Raw genomic sequence first — 20,137 nt, 5'->3', positions numbered from 1 at the left:
ATGCCAGGATATGTTGCGGGTGTGGGGATGGCACAGTGTATGCCAGGATATGTTGCGGGTGTGGGGATGGCACAGTGTATGCCAGGATATGTTGCTGATGTTGCTGTGTGCTTGGACTAGGGATGCCTCTCCAGCAGCCCAGAGCATGATCTGATGGCACTACATGTCCTTGGTATCATTAAATTGCTGGCTCTCAGGGACCCAGTCACCCTTTGTAAGGCGAGTCCCACTCTCTGCAGTCACTCTGGGGTTGGGACTCAGGAAGGCAGCAGACAGGGACAGCACTTGTAGAAGCCAGTGGGTTCACAAAGCCTCACAGCCCGTCTGGTACAGATACCCATAGCTCTAGCATCTGTGGCCTCGTGGGATGTGGCAGCCAGTTTCACACTGACCACGGGCAGGCTGTGGCTTCTATATACTGTTTTTTGTTTTGAATCTGTGAATTGCCACCCAGAATTTTAAACTTTACCACTGAATACTGGTGAGCCATTTCCAAAGGAAGTGTTGGGGTTTGAGCTGAGAATGGCTAGGGAGGCTTGGGAGGCAAGCACCGGAGAACACGTTGACAGTAGGTGAACCCCGTGAGGCCAAGGGCAGTATCCATCCATGGCCTATTCTGTGCACTTCCCTCTGGCCTGTTTGTGCTCTGAGTGTGGCTAAGTCCCAAGCCAAGTGTTCTTTTGCACTGGTGCCGTTTCCTCACCTCTGGCACACAACCCCGGCCTCAGTCTGTATTCAGATTCCCTCTGTACTGGTCCTCCAGTGCCCACCGGCCTCCAGGGAAGGGGTCCGTTTCTCCCTGGTGTCTTGATGTCTGTGCTACCTTACTTTCCCTGTCCAGAACTTCCTCAAGGAGTTGGGACCACCACCATAGCCACGCCCTCCCAGACCAGGGGTTCCCTAGGATAAGCACTACCTCTGATAAACGTGTTACTGCCTTCGTAGCCTCAAGCAATAGCTGAAAACAGCAGGTGCTTAATAAAATGCTGATTGCTGAGGGAAAGGCAGAAGGGAGAGGAGCAAAAGGAAACACTGAACTGGCCAATTCTGGCCCTGAGATAGAGCATTGTGTGGCTTGAAGGGCCCCTCTGGCCAAAGAAGGAGAGCAAGGGTCATTTGTATACATTTGCATACATTTGCACTCAGGGTATAAACCCCTCCGTTTTCAAGGATTTTTTCATTCATGTAAGAATCCAGGGTGTATAGAGCGGGCGCACAGGCATACAGCCCAGATTGGCCATATGGTCCTGTGGTGCAGGTTGGGAGACTGAAGGCTGCCAGTCCTGTAGAGGTCAGCTGACTTGCCTGTGAGCAGAGGCTGTAGGTCTTTGGGCTGTTAGAGCTGAGTTGAGAAGTGGTTGTAACAGGCCTTGTGGATTCACAGAGTCTTGGGCACCTCATTCTAACCACAGGACTTCTAGAGTGGGAGGGAGGTACCAGAGCAGGTTCAACCCCCTCTTGTCTTCTCTTCCTCGCAGGCCCTGGGGTAGGGTCCAGACCAGAGAGTAGAGGCCAGGGGCTCCTCAGAGCTTCTCAGGCCCCAGATGGGGAGGGCTTAGAAAAGGTGGGCAGCTTACACAGACCCCCAGCAAGTGTATCTTGGGGCCATGCTAGTGTCCATGTGGTTGCGCTGGCTCTGGATTCTGCCTACCTGTCTCAGTGCCAGGCTGGCTGCAGCTATGCAGAGCTGCTGCGCACGGGCGCAGAATCTAGGTCAGGCTGGTGCAGGGAGGCAGGGTGAGCTGCCAGGGCAGTGTTGGCTCACTTTGCCTCTATCTAGGCTACTGCAGCTTCAAGCAGGACTCTGACCCATTGACCTAGGCCAGAGACACCCCCCCCCACCTCTCCCTTTGGTGCCTGAACTCTCTGAGAGGCCCTCCTAGGGAGTGGGAAGCCAAACAGTAGGTGTGTGCTGTGACTGAAGGTGTCTGAAGATGGCATGGTGAAGGCAAGATGCTATCTGTCTATATGGCCAGGCCTCTGGGCACAAAGAGGCCATCACCTATGGCTGTGACAATTTAGGCCAAAACCCTTGTAAAACTCCCAGAAGCTCCAGCTGCCCAGGCCTCCACCCTCTGCCACGTTCTCCACGATCACCCAGACCGTGCTGATGTCTGTGTTTTCTGCCACCCATGGGCTCTGAGACTGAGACTGGGTACCAGCCCGAGGGCCTCAGCTGCTGTCCTGACAATACAGGGTTGCTGTGGGGACAGTGACAGCATTCCATCTCCTTCTGCTGTGTCCCTTCTGCATGCATCCCTCCTCCAGCCACTTCTGCTTTGGAATCAAGTGACGCTTCTTCTGAACCCGACTCTGCTAGGTTTGGAGGTAGGGCAGGCGGGCATGTCAGACCTAGAATGGCAGTCTCCTTCTTGGTTAGTCTGAAGCAGCTGTGGTGCCTGGGGCATTTGTGGTCACTGGGGCAGGAATGGTCTGCCTAGACAGCTAGGGTCACTGGGATAACTGCGGTGACACCTGGAGAAGTTGTGGTCATGAGAGAGCTGTGGTCTCTCTGAAGTATCTGTGGTCACTGGATAACGGTGGTCAGGCCAGTTCCTTATTGGACAGTCTTTTTAAGGCCATATGTCCCTCTAAAGTGTTCATCTTGAGAATGATGAACTAGACTCAACTCAGTGTTGGGTGTGACTCCATGAAGGGACCTGAAGACCAAAAGACCAGTGTCCCTGCTTTTTTCCTGAATTCCACATTCTGCCACCTGCCACCCAGGTCAGGAGGTTGTGTTTCTAGGCACTGGTATCTAGGATGTGCCAGGGTTGTGGGATGGTCGGAGGCTCCTACATCATCCTCTGAAGCAGCTTTGGGTCCTCACTAGAGGCAGTAACATTGACCGAACTCTCAGACAAGGGTAGACACAGCACTAAATTGGATTTGGTGTTGAATAGTTAATAAAACATCTTAGGCACGGGTTGCTGCTGGGCCTCTGTCCTTCCCTGCAGCACAGCAGTCAGAAAGGACTCAACACCCGAGGGGCCTACACTTCATCATCTAGCACTTCTGAGGTGATTAAAGTGTTCCAAGCCAGCAGACCCTTGCGCTCCCACCTCGGGGTTCCTCAGGGTCAGAGTGACTGTGGGGATCAGTCCACCCCAAAGGCTTCCCATTGTAGAAAACAGATTGAAGTCGGTGGCTTCTGGAGCCCTCCTGTTTGGGGCATTCTGAGATGGCCTCACAGGAGCAGAATTGGGGTCACATTAGGGTCCCTACACTGTGCTTGTCCCCCCATGCTGTGGTCGGGCTGCTGTGCTGTGGCCATCAAGATACACTGAGCTGGGCAGAGTGCAGCTGCTCACTGGAAGCGTTTCCTTGGAGATGTATGTAGGACAGAAGTTGGAAGTCCAGATCTGAGGTGCCCCACAAAGGCTTCCGTGGTGTGAATCACTCTGCAGCCTCTGGGGATGCAGCTTTGTCCTGGTCGCCTGTTTCTGGGGACTGTTGCAAAGTGGATGCTGTTGCCAATCTATAGGCAGGGCTTAGGACCCCCAGAACCATGGAGCCTCAGCTCAAGGGTCCAGGCTGTCCCCGCCCCCGTTCCCCCAACACCCCCTCGCTCTCCCAGACTGCTGATCCTCCCTAAGTGCTCCACTGGGAAGCAGGCCAAAGGGGCCGTATATTCCAATTGATTTCTCAGAGGTAACAGCTAGGACTTGAACCGTGATGTTTCCTGGCCAAGGAACTGCTTGCTATAGCCCTTCCTGGCTGAGTCTGACTCTATCTATGGTGCCATTGGCAGCTCTCTGATATTTCCTAGGATACATCGCCCAGCCTCCATGCTCCCGATGGCCCTCAGCCTAAGGACCCAGTGCTGGCAGGCTCGTGGTACTGGCCTCTGCTCCCAGGTGCTGCCCCTGGTATGCTGGGGGTGCCTTGGGTAGAAGTACCCAAGGGGCTCTGTCTCTGGGTCTCCAAGCAGCTCTCTGTCCTCCATGCTTAGCTGGCCTTCTCAGCTGTCCCTTATGCTGCCTCCTTTACTGCCACATCTCTACCTTCAGAGTGGTTTCTGGCTCGGTGTTATACGGCACACAACCAAGCTAACCAGCCTAAGTCATGCCTTGAGCCACCCACAGACTTTCTATGACACTGGAGGTTAGAAGCAGCCCTGTGTAGGACTTAGAGGGGCTACTTCATACCCTTCAGGTAAACTATGAACCTAAGTGAAAAGCAGTGTGGGTGAGGGGCAGGGCCTGGCTTTTCCCAGCCTGCTGCCATTCACTGTGGGACACTAAGGAGTCCCCTGGCTTCTCTGACCTCTGTCAAACCTGTAAGGCAAAAATGCTCACCAGCCGAGAGACTAGAAGCAGGCCCTTTGGCTCCTGGGGTGGCCTGTGAGATGTGGATAACACAGCTGTGCAGAGATGAGCCTCCCAGTGCGCACTCGTGTACAGGGGACAGACCTGGGGCTCGTGTGCACATACGTGTGGTATTTGTGTTAACCACCGGGGAGATTGAGACACAGAAAGGAACAGGCTGTCTCTCGGGGTGCAGCACCCTCCTGCCTCTCTCTAACAATGACACTAAGGTTAAAGGAAAGGGAAGGAGAGATGCAGCTGCTTAGATCCGGAGGGTGAGAACTGGTCCCCAGGGAGCAGAGTCCCCTTACAGTAGGAGCTCAGGTCCAGCAGAAACCCTGTGGCCTGTGAGCATGTGGAGCTTGCTCTGGAGGGACAGCCCCGGCCCCAGCAGGGACCCCTGGGTATGTACCCCTTACCTGTCTACTTGTTGATTTCTTCAAAGGAAAAGACTTAAACTCCTTTAGGGGCCACAGGCCCTTTTTTCCCTGCTTACGATCAGCCAGGCCACACGCTTTCAGAGTGGGATTCTGCTTAAATGCCCAGAAAAGAGATCAGAATCTGAGCAAATTAACATGTGCCTGGTGGATTTTAATCACCGCTTTTAATCGTGGTCTCAGAGCTGAAAATCATCTCCTGGCTGCCTCGGGGGAGGGGGAGCTGGCTGTGTGATGGATTATTCATTACAATGTGAACTTGGGTTTCATGGCCTCTCTAGACTCAGGGGCCTCCTGTCCACCAGGGAGGATGCAGCCCCATCTGGATCGCTCTCCAGGGACCCTGTTACCTACCTGGCTCATAATGTATCCCCCCCCACCCCTTTTTGGCTTCTGTCTCCTTGTCCTTTTTTCTCTCTCTCCCTGCCTCAGTTTCTCTTTTTCTGAGGAGACTGACGACCAGTTCCTGGAGGAAACACATGAAGCCCAGCTGTGGGCACCTCCCTGAGATTCTTTTCTTATGGTCCCCCCCCCTGTCCTCTGGTGCTCCTGATTGGCTGTCCTGGTAGCCCACCTGTGCTTTAATATGACCTCATCAGTCGATGTGTACCCGAAGGAAAGGCACCTTTCTTGCCTCAGATCTGCTGGTGGGATAGACATAGACCCTGGAGTTGTACCTAGGCCGTGTGGCAATGGAAGACATAGTATCTACTCAAAGGGAATCTCCTGTAGTCCAGAACAGGGCTGCTCTTAGTAGCAGTAGAGAAGGAGGCTGCTCCTTTAAGGGCACCAGGCAGCAGGGCCAAGGGCCTTTCCTGGCAGGACCCAGCTGGTACTACTGACTGACACTCTCCTCCCCCTTCACACCTGGGGCCCTGTGCAGCAGGAGGCTGTCACACCTTGGAGGTGGTAGTTCAGAGAGCCCAGAGGTGGCCCAAGTCCTCCCCACTCTGTGATTGCCAATGGCCTGTTCTCCTGGATAATCAATAACTATCCCAGGCCCCCTCTAGGATGTGGGCCTAAAGCCTTAACACATGTTCTGGGGGCAAAAGTCACTCCTTTTACCACTTCTCCTGAGCTGGAGTGAGCAGGCTGGAGAATGGAGCTTTGCCCAGATGCTGTACACAGATCATGCAGGTCCCAGAGAGGTGAACCCAGGCTGAACCAGACCATGTCTTTCCTCTGCAATCTGCATCCTCCAAGACCTGCCCCAGGGCCGGTGACACAGGGGCCACTCCCTGACATACAACAGCCACTGCTGTCCCCCAGATCCCACAGACTTGTGCAGCCAAGTAGCAAGGACTGAACAGTGGAGGCGTACAGAGGGAAGAAACTTGGGTGAACACGGGGTGGAGCTTTTACAGAACTAGCCCTCAGCTCAGCCTCCCCTAGGCTAGACACCTCCAGTCAGGGAAATCTGATGGATGGGGCATGTTAGCCCATTTTGGAGGTCTTGGGGGAGTGGTGGTCAAAAGAGCCCTATAGTCATCAGGAACAGCCAGGCTCATTTGTTTGTTCCTTGAAGGTGCATAGCTACCCCTCTGGTAGAAGGGACTAGTTATGAAAGAAAGGTAGGTATATTGAGTGGTTGTTGAAGCCACTGTGGGAGTTTAAAGTGGCCAGGACGGCCTCCCCTTCTGGCCTCTCAACAGTGCTGGCTCAGTGCCCATGTGAAACTCCCTCCTTGATTCAGATTGATGCTTCTGAATAGCAGCCAAGGTGGGCCAGGAACCGGATAGCCAAGAGTTAAGGGCAGGCGGGGCTCCCGTGGGAGGGGCGGTCCCAGTGGCAGCGAGGCCTCATCCTGCCCCTCCTCTCTCCTGTCTTTCTTTGCTAGCAAGCAGCAGTAGCAGCTAGCTAGCTACAGCAAGCTTTGAACCGGTATGGGCGCTGTGCGCGGGGCGCCTTGGATCAGTCTACAACTTTGGGGACACTGGGGACCAGCAAAGGGTCCCGGCCCCCTGGGGCCTTGCCGGTAACAGTAGGTCTGGTGCCTGTGGGCCATGGAAGAGCCTGGGCCCCCTGGTGGGCTTAGCCAGGACCAAGGTAAGGGCAAGTAGGAGGGTGTCCGGCAGAGGGTTGTGACTCTTCCCGCTCAGCTGAGACCCCAGGGCAAGTGCTGTGCTGTTCTTCCTCTTAGGGTTTCTGGGAGAGCAGTTGGTGACCCCATTCCCTGCCAGCACAGTGTAGAACCCCGTCTGGCATCTGGCTAGTAGATGCTACCTTGCAGGGAGGCTCTGAGGTCTGCAGGGTGAGGTCTGCAGGGAGGCTCCGAGGTGCTCCTGTCCTGCAGCCACTGTTCCTGATTTCAAGTCCAACCCAGGGGAGGTCTGGAAGAGAGGTCCGGAGCTGTGAGGGGCTGTGGGCTGACGGGAGAGAGGGGGCAACGTCCTGAAGTCTGGTCAGCACCACGGACAGAACCACCACGGCCTGCCTTCCTGGTTGCCCCTGGAATTAAACTCCCTTGCTTAGATCTGCCCCACTTTCCTGTGTAGGGAACTGGCATTGCCCTGGGCAGACAGCACGGGCCAGCGGGGGTGCACGAGTCCTCCAGGCTGCCCGCAAGAGCAGAGCGAGGAAGTCGGGTGTGAGGAGAAGCCATTCTCTTGAGATTTCTGAGCAGGCATCTTCAGTGGCGGGTGTGGGAGAGAGTTTCCCCTGAGCTGGATCTCTGTCTGCCCCAATGCAAAGCTTGTTCTGGGCCAGGGTGAGAGAGACTGAGTAGGAAAGGGACCTCATGTTATGGCAGCAACAGGAGTGATTTGAGCTAGTCATCAGGAAAAACTTCCTGATGAAGGTCCCGAGTTCCCAGAAGAGTAGCGTGTACCTTCTTGATTTGTTTGGCTGGCTTATCCAGGACTGGTCTTATTTAGCCTTGATTGACTTGGATGTTAAACTTGAAGGCCTGTGTGACCCCCCCCCACTGAGGACCCCCACCCAAAGCCTGCGGGGAAGGGAAGATACAGTGTGGGGGCCACCTACCAGGGCAACTTGCAAGCACTCAGAAACTCTGTAGATGGCGGTGCCACACCTGGCCTCCGTGACGGCCCCACGCACAGATGCCTGTTCCTCCCCTCCCATCCCTTCTTTCTTCCCAGCCTAAGGTGCCCTTTATGAGCTGGGGACGTTATGGTCAAGGTGGTCAAGGCTACGGGGGCACACTCTGCTAGGCCCTGGTGGAACCCAATGGCATAGTGTTTGGAGATACACCTTCCTGACCTCAACCCCTATCCCAGTGTGGCAGTAGGGTTGGTTGACCTGAGGGAAACCAGGCTGGCCTGCAGGGTGCCCGTGGAATCTCTACCCTGGATGGCTCCTGGGCTTGGGATACCTGCTTTGTTGAAGGGGCAGGGGATGGAAGCTGCCACAGAGCCCTGAGGCCCCAGGGTCTGGGGGACTGGACACACACGGGGTTTCCAGCTGTCTGAAGGAATAGCCCTGGTCTTGGGTGGTGGTGGGGGGCCTCCAAGCCCATCTCCACCTTCTGGTGGCTCCAGGGGAGATGTGCAACGGCAGAGTCCTCGCAGTTACAGGATGCAGCTGAGGGAGGAGCAGATGGGTTGCTGTCCTGGGTCTGGGCCTCCATCTGCACCGCTAATGAGTTGATGACGAAGGTTCCCTAGCTCCTGGCACCTTCCCTAAAGAGCCAGGAAGCCCCTGCCCAGCAAACCACCCCCTCTCTCTCAGGGCAGGTATGGGAACAGGGGCTTGACCTGGGCCAGAGTCTGTGGCTCCAACTCAAAGAGAATTGGCTGGGGGGAGGGCCCGGAGAAAGTAATGAGAGGAATGGGCCTGTTTATTCCTGGGAGCATGTGGGCTCATGGCTGGCTGGACAGATTTCCCATGTGGAGAAGGGAAGGGGCAGGTGAGGGGAGGTGAGCAGCAGCCCCAAGATGGAGTGTTTGCTTAGATTTTTGGGAAGTCACCTCCTAGGTACCGGAGCCCTTTATTGGCTAGGTGACAGTCCTAAGCTGTGGGTCTTAGCCTCAAGTGAATGAAGCAAGCTGTTGGGATAACTCAAGGGGCTACTAGCCTTGAGATCCCTTCTAGCTCTCCCAGGAGGGCAGTCAGGTAAGCCTTTAGGTATGAGATAGTCCTGACTTGGAAGAACTGGCCAGTCCATCCTGGGAGGAGGCCCTCAGCTTGCTCAGACTCGGCAGCCCAGGGTCCCCAGAAGGCTGGGGCGTATCTGGACTCCAGGATGGTCAGGACACGGCCCTGCATCATCCATGGCTTTATTTCCTGCTGAAGCTCTTCAGGTTTCTAGCTTCTGGTCCCGTGATTGAGACGACTTTGGTCTTAGCAGCCCAGTTCTCAGAGGCAGCCCATGATGTTTTGGGTTTCCAGGGGTGACCACAGGAAACGTCGCAGGAGGGCCAGACCTAGGGAGAGCCTCACTCAGTCTCAACTGATACCAGGTAGAAAAAGCAGCTAGTATAGACCTGTCCAGTCCAGCAAGGGTCAGGACAGGTGTCTTCAACCTCAGGACACACACACACACACACACACACACACACACACACACACACACACACGATAGGAAGTCACACTGGGGGTCAGCTCTGTGTGCAGAAAAGTGCTTTCCTCTGGGGTCACTGGCCGGTTCTCTGGCACCGTGGGGCCCTTGTTGCTCATCGGTGCTCAGACCTCTTGTTTCTTGTCTCTGACCCCTGCTTGAATCCATACCGAGAGGCCTCCCACCCTGCCAACTGCTGCTATCTCTCCAGCAGGGCAGGCCTGGTTCTCATTATTACTTGTGCTCTTGAGGGACATCCCCACCCAGACCTGATGGCTATAGCCTGATTCCCGGGACAGCTCCTACAAAGGTGTCCTGGGCAGTGACTTGGGGGTCAGAGTCTGTTCTAGACAGTGGCTGATCATATGCCTTGTAGAGCAAAGCCCAAGTATGCATGGCTGCTGACCGGGCCCTGCTGGAAGAGGAAGAGAGGGCAGCTGTGTCCTCAGGGAAGTGAGTGGCTGGTGGCAAAGACAGGAACCCCCTGGGACATGGGAATGAGGACCACATGAGAGAGCGGAAGACTGAGAGATGGGTTATTAATAGAGTCCTCTTCCTAGCGGGGCTGTTGAATGTGATTGAAACCACTGCTGTGAGCTGAGCTGCTACCAGCTAGTAATAGCCAGGGATATTGAAAGAGTCGAAAGGGGCTTGTTCTGCTCTGGAGGGACCCCGATTGTGGCCTTGGAGCCCAGAGGAGGCCCAGCTCTGCTGGAGAGAGAGGAAAGCCAATGTTGAGATCTCTGTGGGCTAAAGGAACCAGGCCCCCGTGGCCACTTCAGGCATTTGGAGGCAGGATTGGAGGGACCTGGTTTAGGCCTGACCATGTGTGGATGTCTCTAAGTGGAAGCACCGGGCAGTGGATATTGCTGACCTTTGAGAGTGCCCTGTTTATTTGCTGCCACTGTGGCTGCAAAGGTGAGTTCCTGACCCCCGACCCCTTTACATACAGCTTAATGGCTTTGAACCTGGGTTCATCACTCCTCTTGGCTAATAGATCAGCAATAAGGCACGGTGAGTTAATTCTCTGGGCTGGGTAGGGGTTAAGATCTTGAAGCTGGTACTACCAGCAGACGACCGGCCAGGCTGCTACCCAATCTCTGTGGTCCAGGGCCAGGTCTCTGAGCTATGGGGACTTCTGAGAGAAGGTGAAAGCTCAGGTCAGCTCATGGATGGACCAGTTCGCTAGCGTGGCGAGTGGACAGTGGATGGCCAGGCAGAGTCCATTTCTACCCTCTAGGTTGGTCATACCACTGGCTGCCCCAGGCCTCTGAACACAGGGCAGAACAAGGTCTGAGTGTCTTGTCTCAGTCCCCCTTTGGCCAACCCCACTGCTCAGCCAGGGTCAGGGCGATGCGATAGGTCAGGCCCCCCTTTCTCAGAACTTGCTTCCTCCTGCTAGAAGCCAGAGCTTGCATATCACGGGGCAGGCACTGCTGGAGGAAAAGGGCATATCCACCCAACAGGGCAAGCCTGCTGTTCTATCCCCAGGACAGCCTCAGACCTGGTCAGATCGTTTCAACTTCCCTAGGACCCGCCTTGGCTCAAGTGCCCCCAGGAGCAAGCACAGCCCCTTAGGTCTGGCTGGGGAGAGCAGGAATGAGCCGGCTCACACTCCCTGATACAGTAAAAATAGTTGGGGAGGAGGCGCCCAGACGTGCGGGGGGGAATGCGTTGCTGTTCTCAGACGTTTAAATAAGCTTGGCCATATGTGTGTGGGCCTGTCCCTCCCCGCTGAGTGGCATGGGACCAGGGGCCAGGCTCATTCCGGTGGGCGCTGTGGAGCTGGGGCAGGACAGCATCTTCCTTCTTCCACTCTATCCCAGGCACCATCTAAGTGTCGTCGGGGTGACCTGCAGGTTGGGAAGCAGCCTGGAGAGGATCAAGGCTGCAGGGGAAGGGCTGGGGGAGCTTCATTCTCTAATGTCCCACGCCGCTGCTCTTTAGAGCCCTGCTCACTAGGTAACAGCTGCAAGTCCCATCCTGCCTGTAGGATGAGGGGCCTTGTACCCAAAGGTGCCCCCCCCTGTGCGTGTGTTCATGCTTGGCAAGTCCTGTGGGTACTCTTTGTAGGTTTATTGGGAGAGTAAATTGATTTTCCAGCTCTCCCCGGGGAGAGGCAAATCCACTGAATGGCTGTTGGTCTTGCTCACAGCAGCCATCAAGCTGGGTTACCCACTGCGTGAGGACAAGATCGATCTCCCTCACAGAAGTGAAATGGTACCAACACTGTCTGCCTCTGGACGGCACTCTGGGACCTTTCTCTTTCAGCAGCTGTCAGTGTCCATGGGCCCCGCTGGGGCTGTGAGGACAATACCTCTTATCAGAAGGGGAGCTGAAGCACGGAGGTGACAAGGACACCCAAGCTAGGGGAGCACCTGTGTCCCAGCAGCTGCCTGGCCGAGCCTCCATGGTCTGCAGCTATGAGGCCGAGCTGAGGAGAGCCGTGATGTCTTCCAGCTGTGTGGGGCCAAGGTGCCGAGGAGCCTTGCACGTCTTCAGGGCTCCCCTCTCCACCTGTGCTTCTCATGTGCGCATCTGAGCACCAGGACTTCTGGGCCTGGGCTGCAGCTAGCTGGACTCCAGCGAGACTAACCCACTAATTCTAGTGTGGCCCGGGTGCATAGTTGCCCACAGCTCCCAGAGCAGACTAAGTGGCCGTGGCTCTCCTTGGTCACCCCCATCCATCCTTGTCTCTTGTTTGCCTGATTCTGGGTGAGGTTGAGACGGAACAGAGAGGAGACCCTTGGGAGCAGACAACGTTCTGTGGGGGAGCTGTGTGGGTCAATACGGGGCAGGGGAGGTCAGGACAGAGGAGTTCAGGAGCTTCCTGTCCTGGGGCTGGGCAGCTTGGGGGAGGTGAGCCTTTTCTGGTAGGCAACCAAATGCACCTGTTCCTTTCCCACATAAGACTTTGTGGGGCTGGTACATGGTGTCAGGTCGGGGAGGTGACAGGCAACTCCTGCCTGAGCCACCTGGGTGAGGACCGTGGTAGATGTCGTCACCTTTCTGGAAACTGCACATCTTTGGCTCCCAGGGATTCCCCCCAGAACTTCTGGAGGAGTAGGGTGCTCTAGAACCTGGTTGTAAAGGAGAGCATATGAAGGGCACTCACTTTGGGGCCCCAGAGTCCCCTCTGTGACTTCAATATAAGGAGCTGACTACCTCTGGCCTCTGAGAGTAGCCCAAGCAATCACCAGACTGGACCTGGGTCCTTAGCATGGCTACGGGCTTCTGGGTGACCCTGTATAGATGTGGGATCCCGGGGGCATCCATCCATTACAGGTGGCTCTTCTGGGAATGGCTGCCCTTCTCTCTGTGGCAGGGGTTGGGGGTGCACGTCTGAGCTTCCCACACGGTTTGGGTGGCCAGGTGGTCAAGTTCAGTCCAGCTGTCAGTGGGCTTGAGTCCTGTGTAGCCAGTTACCTGGCCTCTTACTCTGCTTGACCACATTCTGGACAAGCTGCCCACGGTAGCTTGTCCTCTGCAGTCTCCTCAGCTAGGGTACTGGCTTGCTCAGTGGCTCAAGTGCCACGTCCACCTGTCTTTTGCAGTATCAGAAGTGGGCAGGGTTACCTTGGTCCTCAGGACAGTGGAAGAGGCCTTACTGCCAGATCCGGGTGTGAGGGAGGATTAGCTGGGCTTCTGCCAGCCTAGTATGCAGAGGATTATGGCCTGGGGCCACCAGAAGGGTCAGGGAGTCTGGGGTGCAGTGCTCCGAGTCCTCCACCGGGGGCGCTGGTGCTTCTGGATCTGTTCCCCTCCTGAAGCCGTCTGGGCACCTAACTCCTGGCTGATGGTGGAAGACTGGTGGATGGCTAAAAGCGGAGAGGCAGAGAGGGCAGAGTAGCCAGTTCTGGAGAGATTTGGGGAGCATGAGTGGCCCTAGACTGGGATAGGCCCAGACAAGGGAAGAGCAGGTGTGTCCAAAGGTAGGGTACCTAGAGAGAACAGGACATCTGGAAATTCTGCCAATCAATGATGTGTGTGTGTGTGTGCGTGTGCATGTGCGTGTGTGTGCGTGTGCGTGTGCGTGTGCGTGTGTGTGTGTGTGTGTGTGTGTGTGTACACCAAATGGGAAGTGCAATGCATGGTCACTGGAGGCCTAGGGAGGGCTGTTGGAATGTGGACAGCATAAATATCATCCAGGGTGAAGCATTAAGAATGTCTGTCCCATCTTGCCCAGTCTTAGCAGCCCCCACAGTTTTCCTGATACCTGGATTTAAACACACACACACACACACACACAAACAAACAAACACCCAGCTTTTGTCCACTACTCACTGGGGATCCCGGGCTTTACCTACACAGGTGACCATGTCGTCAGGTCAGGACCTCCTGTGACCTGTCTCCCTGGGGTGTGCCAGGGCTGTGCTACGTCCTGTCCTGGCGGTAAATGGTTCCTCATGCTAATTTGTGGCAGAGAGGGCAGGCTGCTTGCCCACCTCCAGCCAGCAAGGCCTCTGGCCAAGGCTCCTAATTGGGTCCTGGGTTTGGCTGTGAGTTGATTATATTGGATCTGGCCCAGTGGGTCCTGATTCCTTGTGGCTGAGCTTCCTGTTGTCCAGGACACATGGACAGGCAGGCCAGGGTCAAGAGGGTGGACTGGGCAGGAGCACCCAATCTACTTTGTGAAGCGGGGTGATGTGGCTGTTGGATGTGGAGCCCCCCGCACCCAGCAAGGACTCCCAGTATGTGATGTCCCTTGCCAGACACAGAAGCCTGGTTAGGGAGGAAGTTGGGCAGTGAAGCCAAGATGAAACCCCACCCCCTTTCTTACCATCTCTCCTGGTTCTGGTTGCCCCAGTAAACCATGCAAAGTTGAATACAGTGATGAGCACGTCTTAGATGCTCAATGGCCCCATAGGCTGGTGTGAGTGGTGGCCAGTGTCCTGGCAGGTCCTCTCTGAGTCCTGGGCCCCCTTCCCTGTCAGGAGACAGTCATGAGGGATCTGGATGCCCTGATATATCCAGCCTTGGGTGCAGAGTACCGTGATAATGTACCCTGGGTAATGGGATATCTCCACAGCTTTGGTTCTGGTGGGCACGGGGAGAGGGCAGCTGGGGGTAGGGAAGGGCTGGAATTTGGAGTGGAATCTGCACAAGGCTCAGAGAACCTACATTCTCCTTCCTATACTGGAGGTCAAAGTAGAAAGGTCTGTCCCAGTCAGGCGTGGTGGCACTCACCTTTAATCCCAGCACTCAGGAGGCAGAGGCAGGCAGATTTCTGAGTTCGAGGCCAGCCTGGTCTACAGAGTGAGTTCCAGGACAGCCAGGGCTATACAGAGAAACCCTGTCTCATAAAACCAAAAAAAAAAAAAAAGTCTGTCCCATCTTGCATCTTGCCCAGCCTTAGCTGGCCCTGCGCTGGCTTATCTCTGGCCTCTAGCCAAAGGGGACTGGGCTCTTGGCCCTGGGCTTTGGGACAGCATGCGGCTGCTTTTTGTCCCACCCGTGGACCAGCTCACTACCACATGGTGGGGATCAAGTTGGAGGTCCTTATACATATGAGGATTTTAAGCAGGAGGAAGTAAGAGCTTGAAACAGAGACACAGATACCAGCTCTGGAGGGGTGGGGTTAGGAAGACAGCCCCATGTAGGACCACACCTATGGACAGACAGACTCTCCGGGGGGGGGGGGCAGTGTCCTCGCAAAGGCCCTCACTCCTGGTCTTGTAAACACTGTCTTATGTCCTAGGAGGGTCCCATGCCTGACCTGTTACCTTGCCTCGGCCTCAAACATGAGTCTGGTGGCTCATGGAGCAGCCTGCTCTGAGCTGGCAGCTGGGCACTCCCCTGGCCTAAATCCTTTGTCCAGCTGGGCTGAATCCAGCAGGATTACTGCGCGGATTGGCAGGGCGAGGCTTGGCAGCTCCCCCCACCCCTGGCATTCATCTTCTTCAAATAGGCCTGGGGGTTCTAGAGGATGGGCGGACTGGCTTGGGGACCATCCAGGGCCGCAAGCAGTGGTTGTGTCCATGACAGTGGGACCTGGGAACGGCCCCTGGGGGGCTTCAGTGGGCTCCAAGGAGGGAGACGAAGAGGTAGAGGAGAGAAGGGGATCCCTGAGGAGCCCCTGTGCCAGCTGACACCTCAGCTTGGCCTGCCGCTGAGGGTCCCTTTTGGCTTTGGGGACTACCACTTGGATATGCCTGGTCCCCGGCCGTCTGCTGCCAGCCGGACCACAGGAGCCGTGGCTTGCCTGGCAGAGGTGCTCCTCTGGGTTGGAGGGAGCGTGGTAGTGTCACCACGATGGCAGCTCAGCCTTGTAGGTAAGAAAGGGCGAAAACCAAGTCCCTCCTAGGAACTGGCCAAGCCCTATGGGGTCACGGGATGCATAGCTTCCTATGGAAGTTAGGGCTGCCTCTGGGGTTGCAAAGAGCCCAGGGTCCCTCCTTCTCCACACCAACATCCCAATTCCTTTGCATCTTCCTCTGGGATCTCCAGGCCCAGAAACATTGCCTCTTTGCCCTCAGCTGGAGATCCTGTCCGCCTCCTTAGCAGAGCTTGGAGGGTGAACTCCAAGTGGGAAGGAGGCAAGGCAGAGCTGGAGCCAGAAGCCCTGGTTGTATGTGCTGGGAGGGTGGGGGGCGGCTCATGTGGCTTCAGAGCTCTCTCTGAGGTGGGTCCTTGGAATTTTGTGGGGCAATGATACCTTCAGCGTCGTAGTTATGGAGGCATGCAGGTGTAGACGACACCATGCAGGTGTAGACACCATGGTCTCTAGGCCCTGTACTGTGAAGCACTGGACAGAAGGAAAGGGTTGTTGGGTGGTCGGTAGAAGGGTTCCGTGTGGGGAGTGGCGGAGGCCCCGTCAGGGATGCTTGATTCACTTGCTACTCCTTGCTCCTGCGGCAGAAGGTGCACATTCAGTGGCCTAACTCTAGAACCACATCAGGGTTCTAGAGTAGTCTGTCCCCAAACGCTACCTCAAATGCACCAAGCAGCCACACCTGTGTCCCCACTGGCTGTGTCCCCTAGAGACACACTTGTGTCCCCACTGGCTGTGTGCCCTACCTGCCTTGAGTTTCCACCCCATGCCTACAGTTCCCCTCTGCTTATGGCCAGTAAGAACTCCCTCCAGAAAGCCATCTGACCTGGCACTACCCATGGTTTTCTGCACCTCCCGTCTGCGGATGCTGCATTGTTGGCACTCAGGAGATTTGTCACCCTGGCTCCTGGGTTTCCTATGCATAGATAGGCTTGTGTCTGGCCTGGAGTCCTTTCCCTGGGACAGGAGGCCTAGTTGACAAAGGAGACAGCGGGTGGCTCAAGGGGAGAAGATGGGTTATGGACTTGAATCCAGCACCTCAGCCTTCCAGCTCTGTGCCTTCCTACAGGGCTTCTTGCTGACTTGGCTGCTCATGAGACAGGTGATGTTCCTGGTGATGCCACAAGGAGGGTCAGTAGGCTGCCAGGAGTGGCCCATGGCACAGGCTAGCTGCCAGGTTTAGTGCATGGTGCCTAGGTCCACCTTGTGCCCAGTTGGGGAGCTCCCTGTGCAGTGGATTTGGTGACCAGTCTGGGCTTCGGTCTTAGTCTCTGACTACTTGACAGTCTGAGCAAAGGCCATTTAGGATCTCAGTGGTTTCTTGGACCGGCCCAGGTGTCGGGGGACAGGCCAGTGCCAAATGTCTTCCCTGGTGCTTCAACCCACCTCCAGTGGGCCTGGGTCCAGCAGAGAAGGGGTGGTAACCTTTCTGTCGCGTGTTTGGGCAGGACCACACAGGCCCTTTGGAGGTGAAATTACCAGGGCTCTCACAACTTCTGTCTGTCTGTCTCTCTCTGTTGTGTGTCCACCTGTGTCTAGTGGAGCGATGCATGAGTGCCATGCAAGAGGGGACCCAGATGGTGAAGCTCCGTGGAAGCTCCAAGGGATTGGTCCGCTTCTACTACCTGGATGAGCACCGCTCCTGCCTCCGATGGCGTCCCTCTCGCAAGAATGAGAAAGCCAAGAGTAAGTCAGCAACCCAGGGAAGGGGATGGGTAGGCCTGAACCTGGGGACACAGGACAGGGGATGGGTAGGCCCGAACCTGGGAGCACAGGACAGGGGATGGGTAGGCCCGAACCTGGGGACACAGGACAGGGGATGGGTAGGCCCGAACCTGGGGAGCACAGGACAGGAGATGGGTAGGCCCGAACCTGGGGACACAGGACAGGGGATGGGTAGGCCCGAACCTGGAAGCACAGGACAGGGAGGCCTCCAGAGTAGACAGTGATAAGACAGGGTTAAGACCCTGCTGAGAGGCTGTTCTGGTCATCCCTAGACTTTGGTGGTCTGGGGTTTCTGCAGTGGGCTCTGGAACAAGGTCAGACGGCCCTTGCCCATCTGGGCAAGGTTCTGGGACTCCATGGAGACTGGATGTCTTAGTGCATCGCCCCATATCAAATGCAGAGGGCAGAGAGGGACGAAGGGCTATCAGACCAGCCAAGGGGGACGAGTCTGTCCTGAAACCACAGAAGCCTACACAGTCAGGAGCACTGAAGGCAGGCTGGGAGCCCAAGGCCGTGTGGGCCAGAGCACTTGATGTGGTTTGCAGGAGTCACTTAGGGTTGCGCAGCTCTCATGGAGCAGAGAGTCAGAGTTGGAGAGGATGAGTTAGGGCCCCCTCTTGGAGAGAAACACCAGAGTCTTACATGCTGTGAGAAGAGAAGTTCTAAGGTCCCTCTGGCTTTGCTAACAGCAGGACCAGGTGTGCCAGGGCAGGCTTCAGCCCAGCAGTTACCAGGGTACCACCACGGAGTCCCAGGAGACACTTGCTCTGATAGGACCCTGGAGGGCCCATGTGAGAAAGAGCCCCGAGGTGAAGTCATCCTGGAGCAGGTGGCTTCTGCTGGCTCCGGGAGCCAGCATAGACTGGCTCTGCCTTGGGCCTGAGGGAGTTGCCTCAAGGCTACACAGGCAGAGCCTGGTGCCTAGCCAGGAGCTGATCTTCCAGGGGAAACCTTGGCAAGGAGCTGGCAAAACAGTCTATTTCCTGGTAGCTGAGCACTGATGAGCCAGGGAGCCCCCCCCACCCCGAACCCTCCCCAAAGTAACTGGAAGAATGAACTGAGGAACAGGAATGTTTTCAGCTTTCCATCTTGACCACCCCTGGGGGCCCAGTGGGTACTTGGCACTCAGTGCAGAGAGGGGTAGGTGAAAAGCTGATCCCTGGACCAAGCTGGAGCTCAGCTCTTTGACTGCCACACTCATTCCAGGGAGCTTGAGAAAGGCAAAAGACAGAACAGGGGACATCTGGTGCCCAAAGGAGGCACTGGCCACCTGTGGGGTGCATCTCTGTGAGGGGCTCCTACCGAGACATCGGGACAGAGTCTAAAGGCAGCAAGTGACTCATCCTCTCAGAGATGGATCTGAGCAGAGGGTCCCCTGAGCTGGTATGAGGAAGAGACTTCATCAGGGCATGCTGGCACACCTGCCACACCCAGCACACCTGCCAGCTGAGCTGCAGCTGCCGGCTACATACACCTGGCTTCTCGCCTGTAGTGCTGGACTGGTTACTGAAGCAGCCGCAGGATCTAGCCGTACCCCGTGCAGGTGCTTTTCGGAATGGAGAGATGAGCTGGTTAGAGTTTGACAGGTGGAGTGGGTCGCTCTCGACGTCTCAATGTGCACCAAAAGAAGCCCAGTCCTGGGACAGCCGGGTGCCTGGACTGCCAATGGGGACGAGTACCTCTCTCTTATTTTCCTTGGTGTGCATGCGTGTGTGCACACGTGTGTATTTTCTCCCTAAAGGAAGAAGGCCTATAGTCAGCAGAGCAGGATGAGGGGGGTTAGCCAAGCATACTGGAGGGCAGAGGGGCATTGGGGGGCCCTCTGAGCATGGGCTCAGTGAGGAGGTGTTAAATTGGGGTGTCAGCTATTGAGAGCAAGGCTGTAATCTGCTTAACTCAGGGTGCTCTGGGCCTAAAGAGTCAGGGGACACTTGGGTCACTGGTGACCCGGAATCCTCCGACTTGCCTGCAGTATCCATCGACTCCATCCAGGAGGTGAGTGAGGGCCGGCAGTCTGAAATCTTCCAGCGCTATCCGGACAGCAGCTTCGACCCCAACTGCTGCTTCAGCATCTACCACGGCAGCCACCGAGAGTCGCTGGACTTGGTCTCACCCAGCGGTGAAGAGGCACGTACCTGGGTCACCGGCCTTCGCTACCTCATGGCTGGCATCAGCGATGAAGACAGCCTAGCCCGTCGCCAGCGAACCAGGGACCAATATCCTTGGGATCCAGGGGTGGGGACAGACCCCCTACACTATCCACCTGGGTAGGGTCTCCCAGGGAAGATAAGAAGGGGTGCTTGGGCTGGGGACGCTTACTCCTTGCCTCCTAGGCTGGAGGGAGGTGTAAGCCAGGTCAGGCCCATGGACTGTGTTGGCCCCTAACTCAGCCCCAAAGTGGCTGAAGCAGACGTTCGATGAGGCTGACAAGAACGGGGATGGCAGCCTGAGCATCAGTGAAGTTCTGCAGCTGCTACATAAACTCAACGTGAACCTGCCCCGGCAGAGGGTGAAACAGATGTTCAGGGTGAGTGCTGTGCTGAGCGTGGCGGCTTGAGTCCCCCATGGGAACACCTTTTGGGGATACAGATGGGAAGCTGGGAGTGGCCATCCAGGCCTGAGCTGTGGGAAGTCACCACGGGGTCATGGTCACCTCACAGGGTAGGTAGCCAGGGACTCAGCTGTGCCGGGTGCTGCTCTGCTGATTGTTGGGCGGGGCACTGAGCAATGTGCATAGGCCGTACCTAGGTAGACCGGGCATGTCGAGTAGGCACTCAGATGCATCCAGTCACTCGTTGGTCTCCAATAATCCCCAGCCTTAAAGACACATACGGTCCATCAAAGAGCTGGACCGGCATGCAGCGGCTCTCATTAGCCACTC

At 56.2% G+C, this 20,137-nt stretch overlaps 1 protein-coding gene across 4 annotated transcripts in view; it reads left to right on the top strand.

Moving 5' to 3' along the window:
- Positions 1-20,137, top strand: part of Plch2 (phospholipase C eta 2) — a 61,746-nt gene that overhangs the window by 16,890 nt on the left and 24,719 nt on the right. For 2 of the 4 annotated variants that reach the window (XR_003844089.1, XM_029540260.1), the window contains exons 1-4: positions 6,614-6,790; positions 17,071-17,217; positions 19,229-19,472; positions 19,654-19,783. Coding sequence is in view for 2 of the 4 variants with exons in the window: in XM_029540260.1 (XP_029396120.1) it covers positions 6,748-6,790; positions 17,071-17,217; positions 19,229-19,472; positions 19,654-19,783 (564 nt within the window). In the remaining 2 variants the exon portion in view is untranslated. Of the gene's footprint in view, positions 1-6,611; positions 6,791-17,070; positions 17,218-19,228; positions 19,473-19,653; positions 19,784-20,137 lie in introns of those variants that run through there. The other 2 variants (XM_029540261.1, XR_003844090.1) reach the window with 2 other exon arrangements.

Source organism: Mus pahari, chromosome 6, assembly GCF_900095145.1.
Source record: "Mus pahari chromosome 6, PAHARI_EIJ_v1.1, whole genome shotgun sequence".
NCBI classification, from domain to species: Eukaryota; Metazoa; Chordata; class Mammalia; order Rodentia; family Muridae; genus Mus; species Mus pahari.
This window is presented reverse-complemented; position numbering and strand designations above follow the sequence as displayed.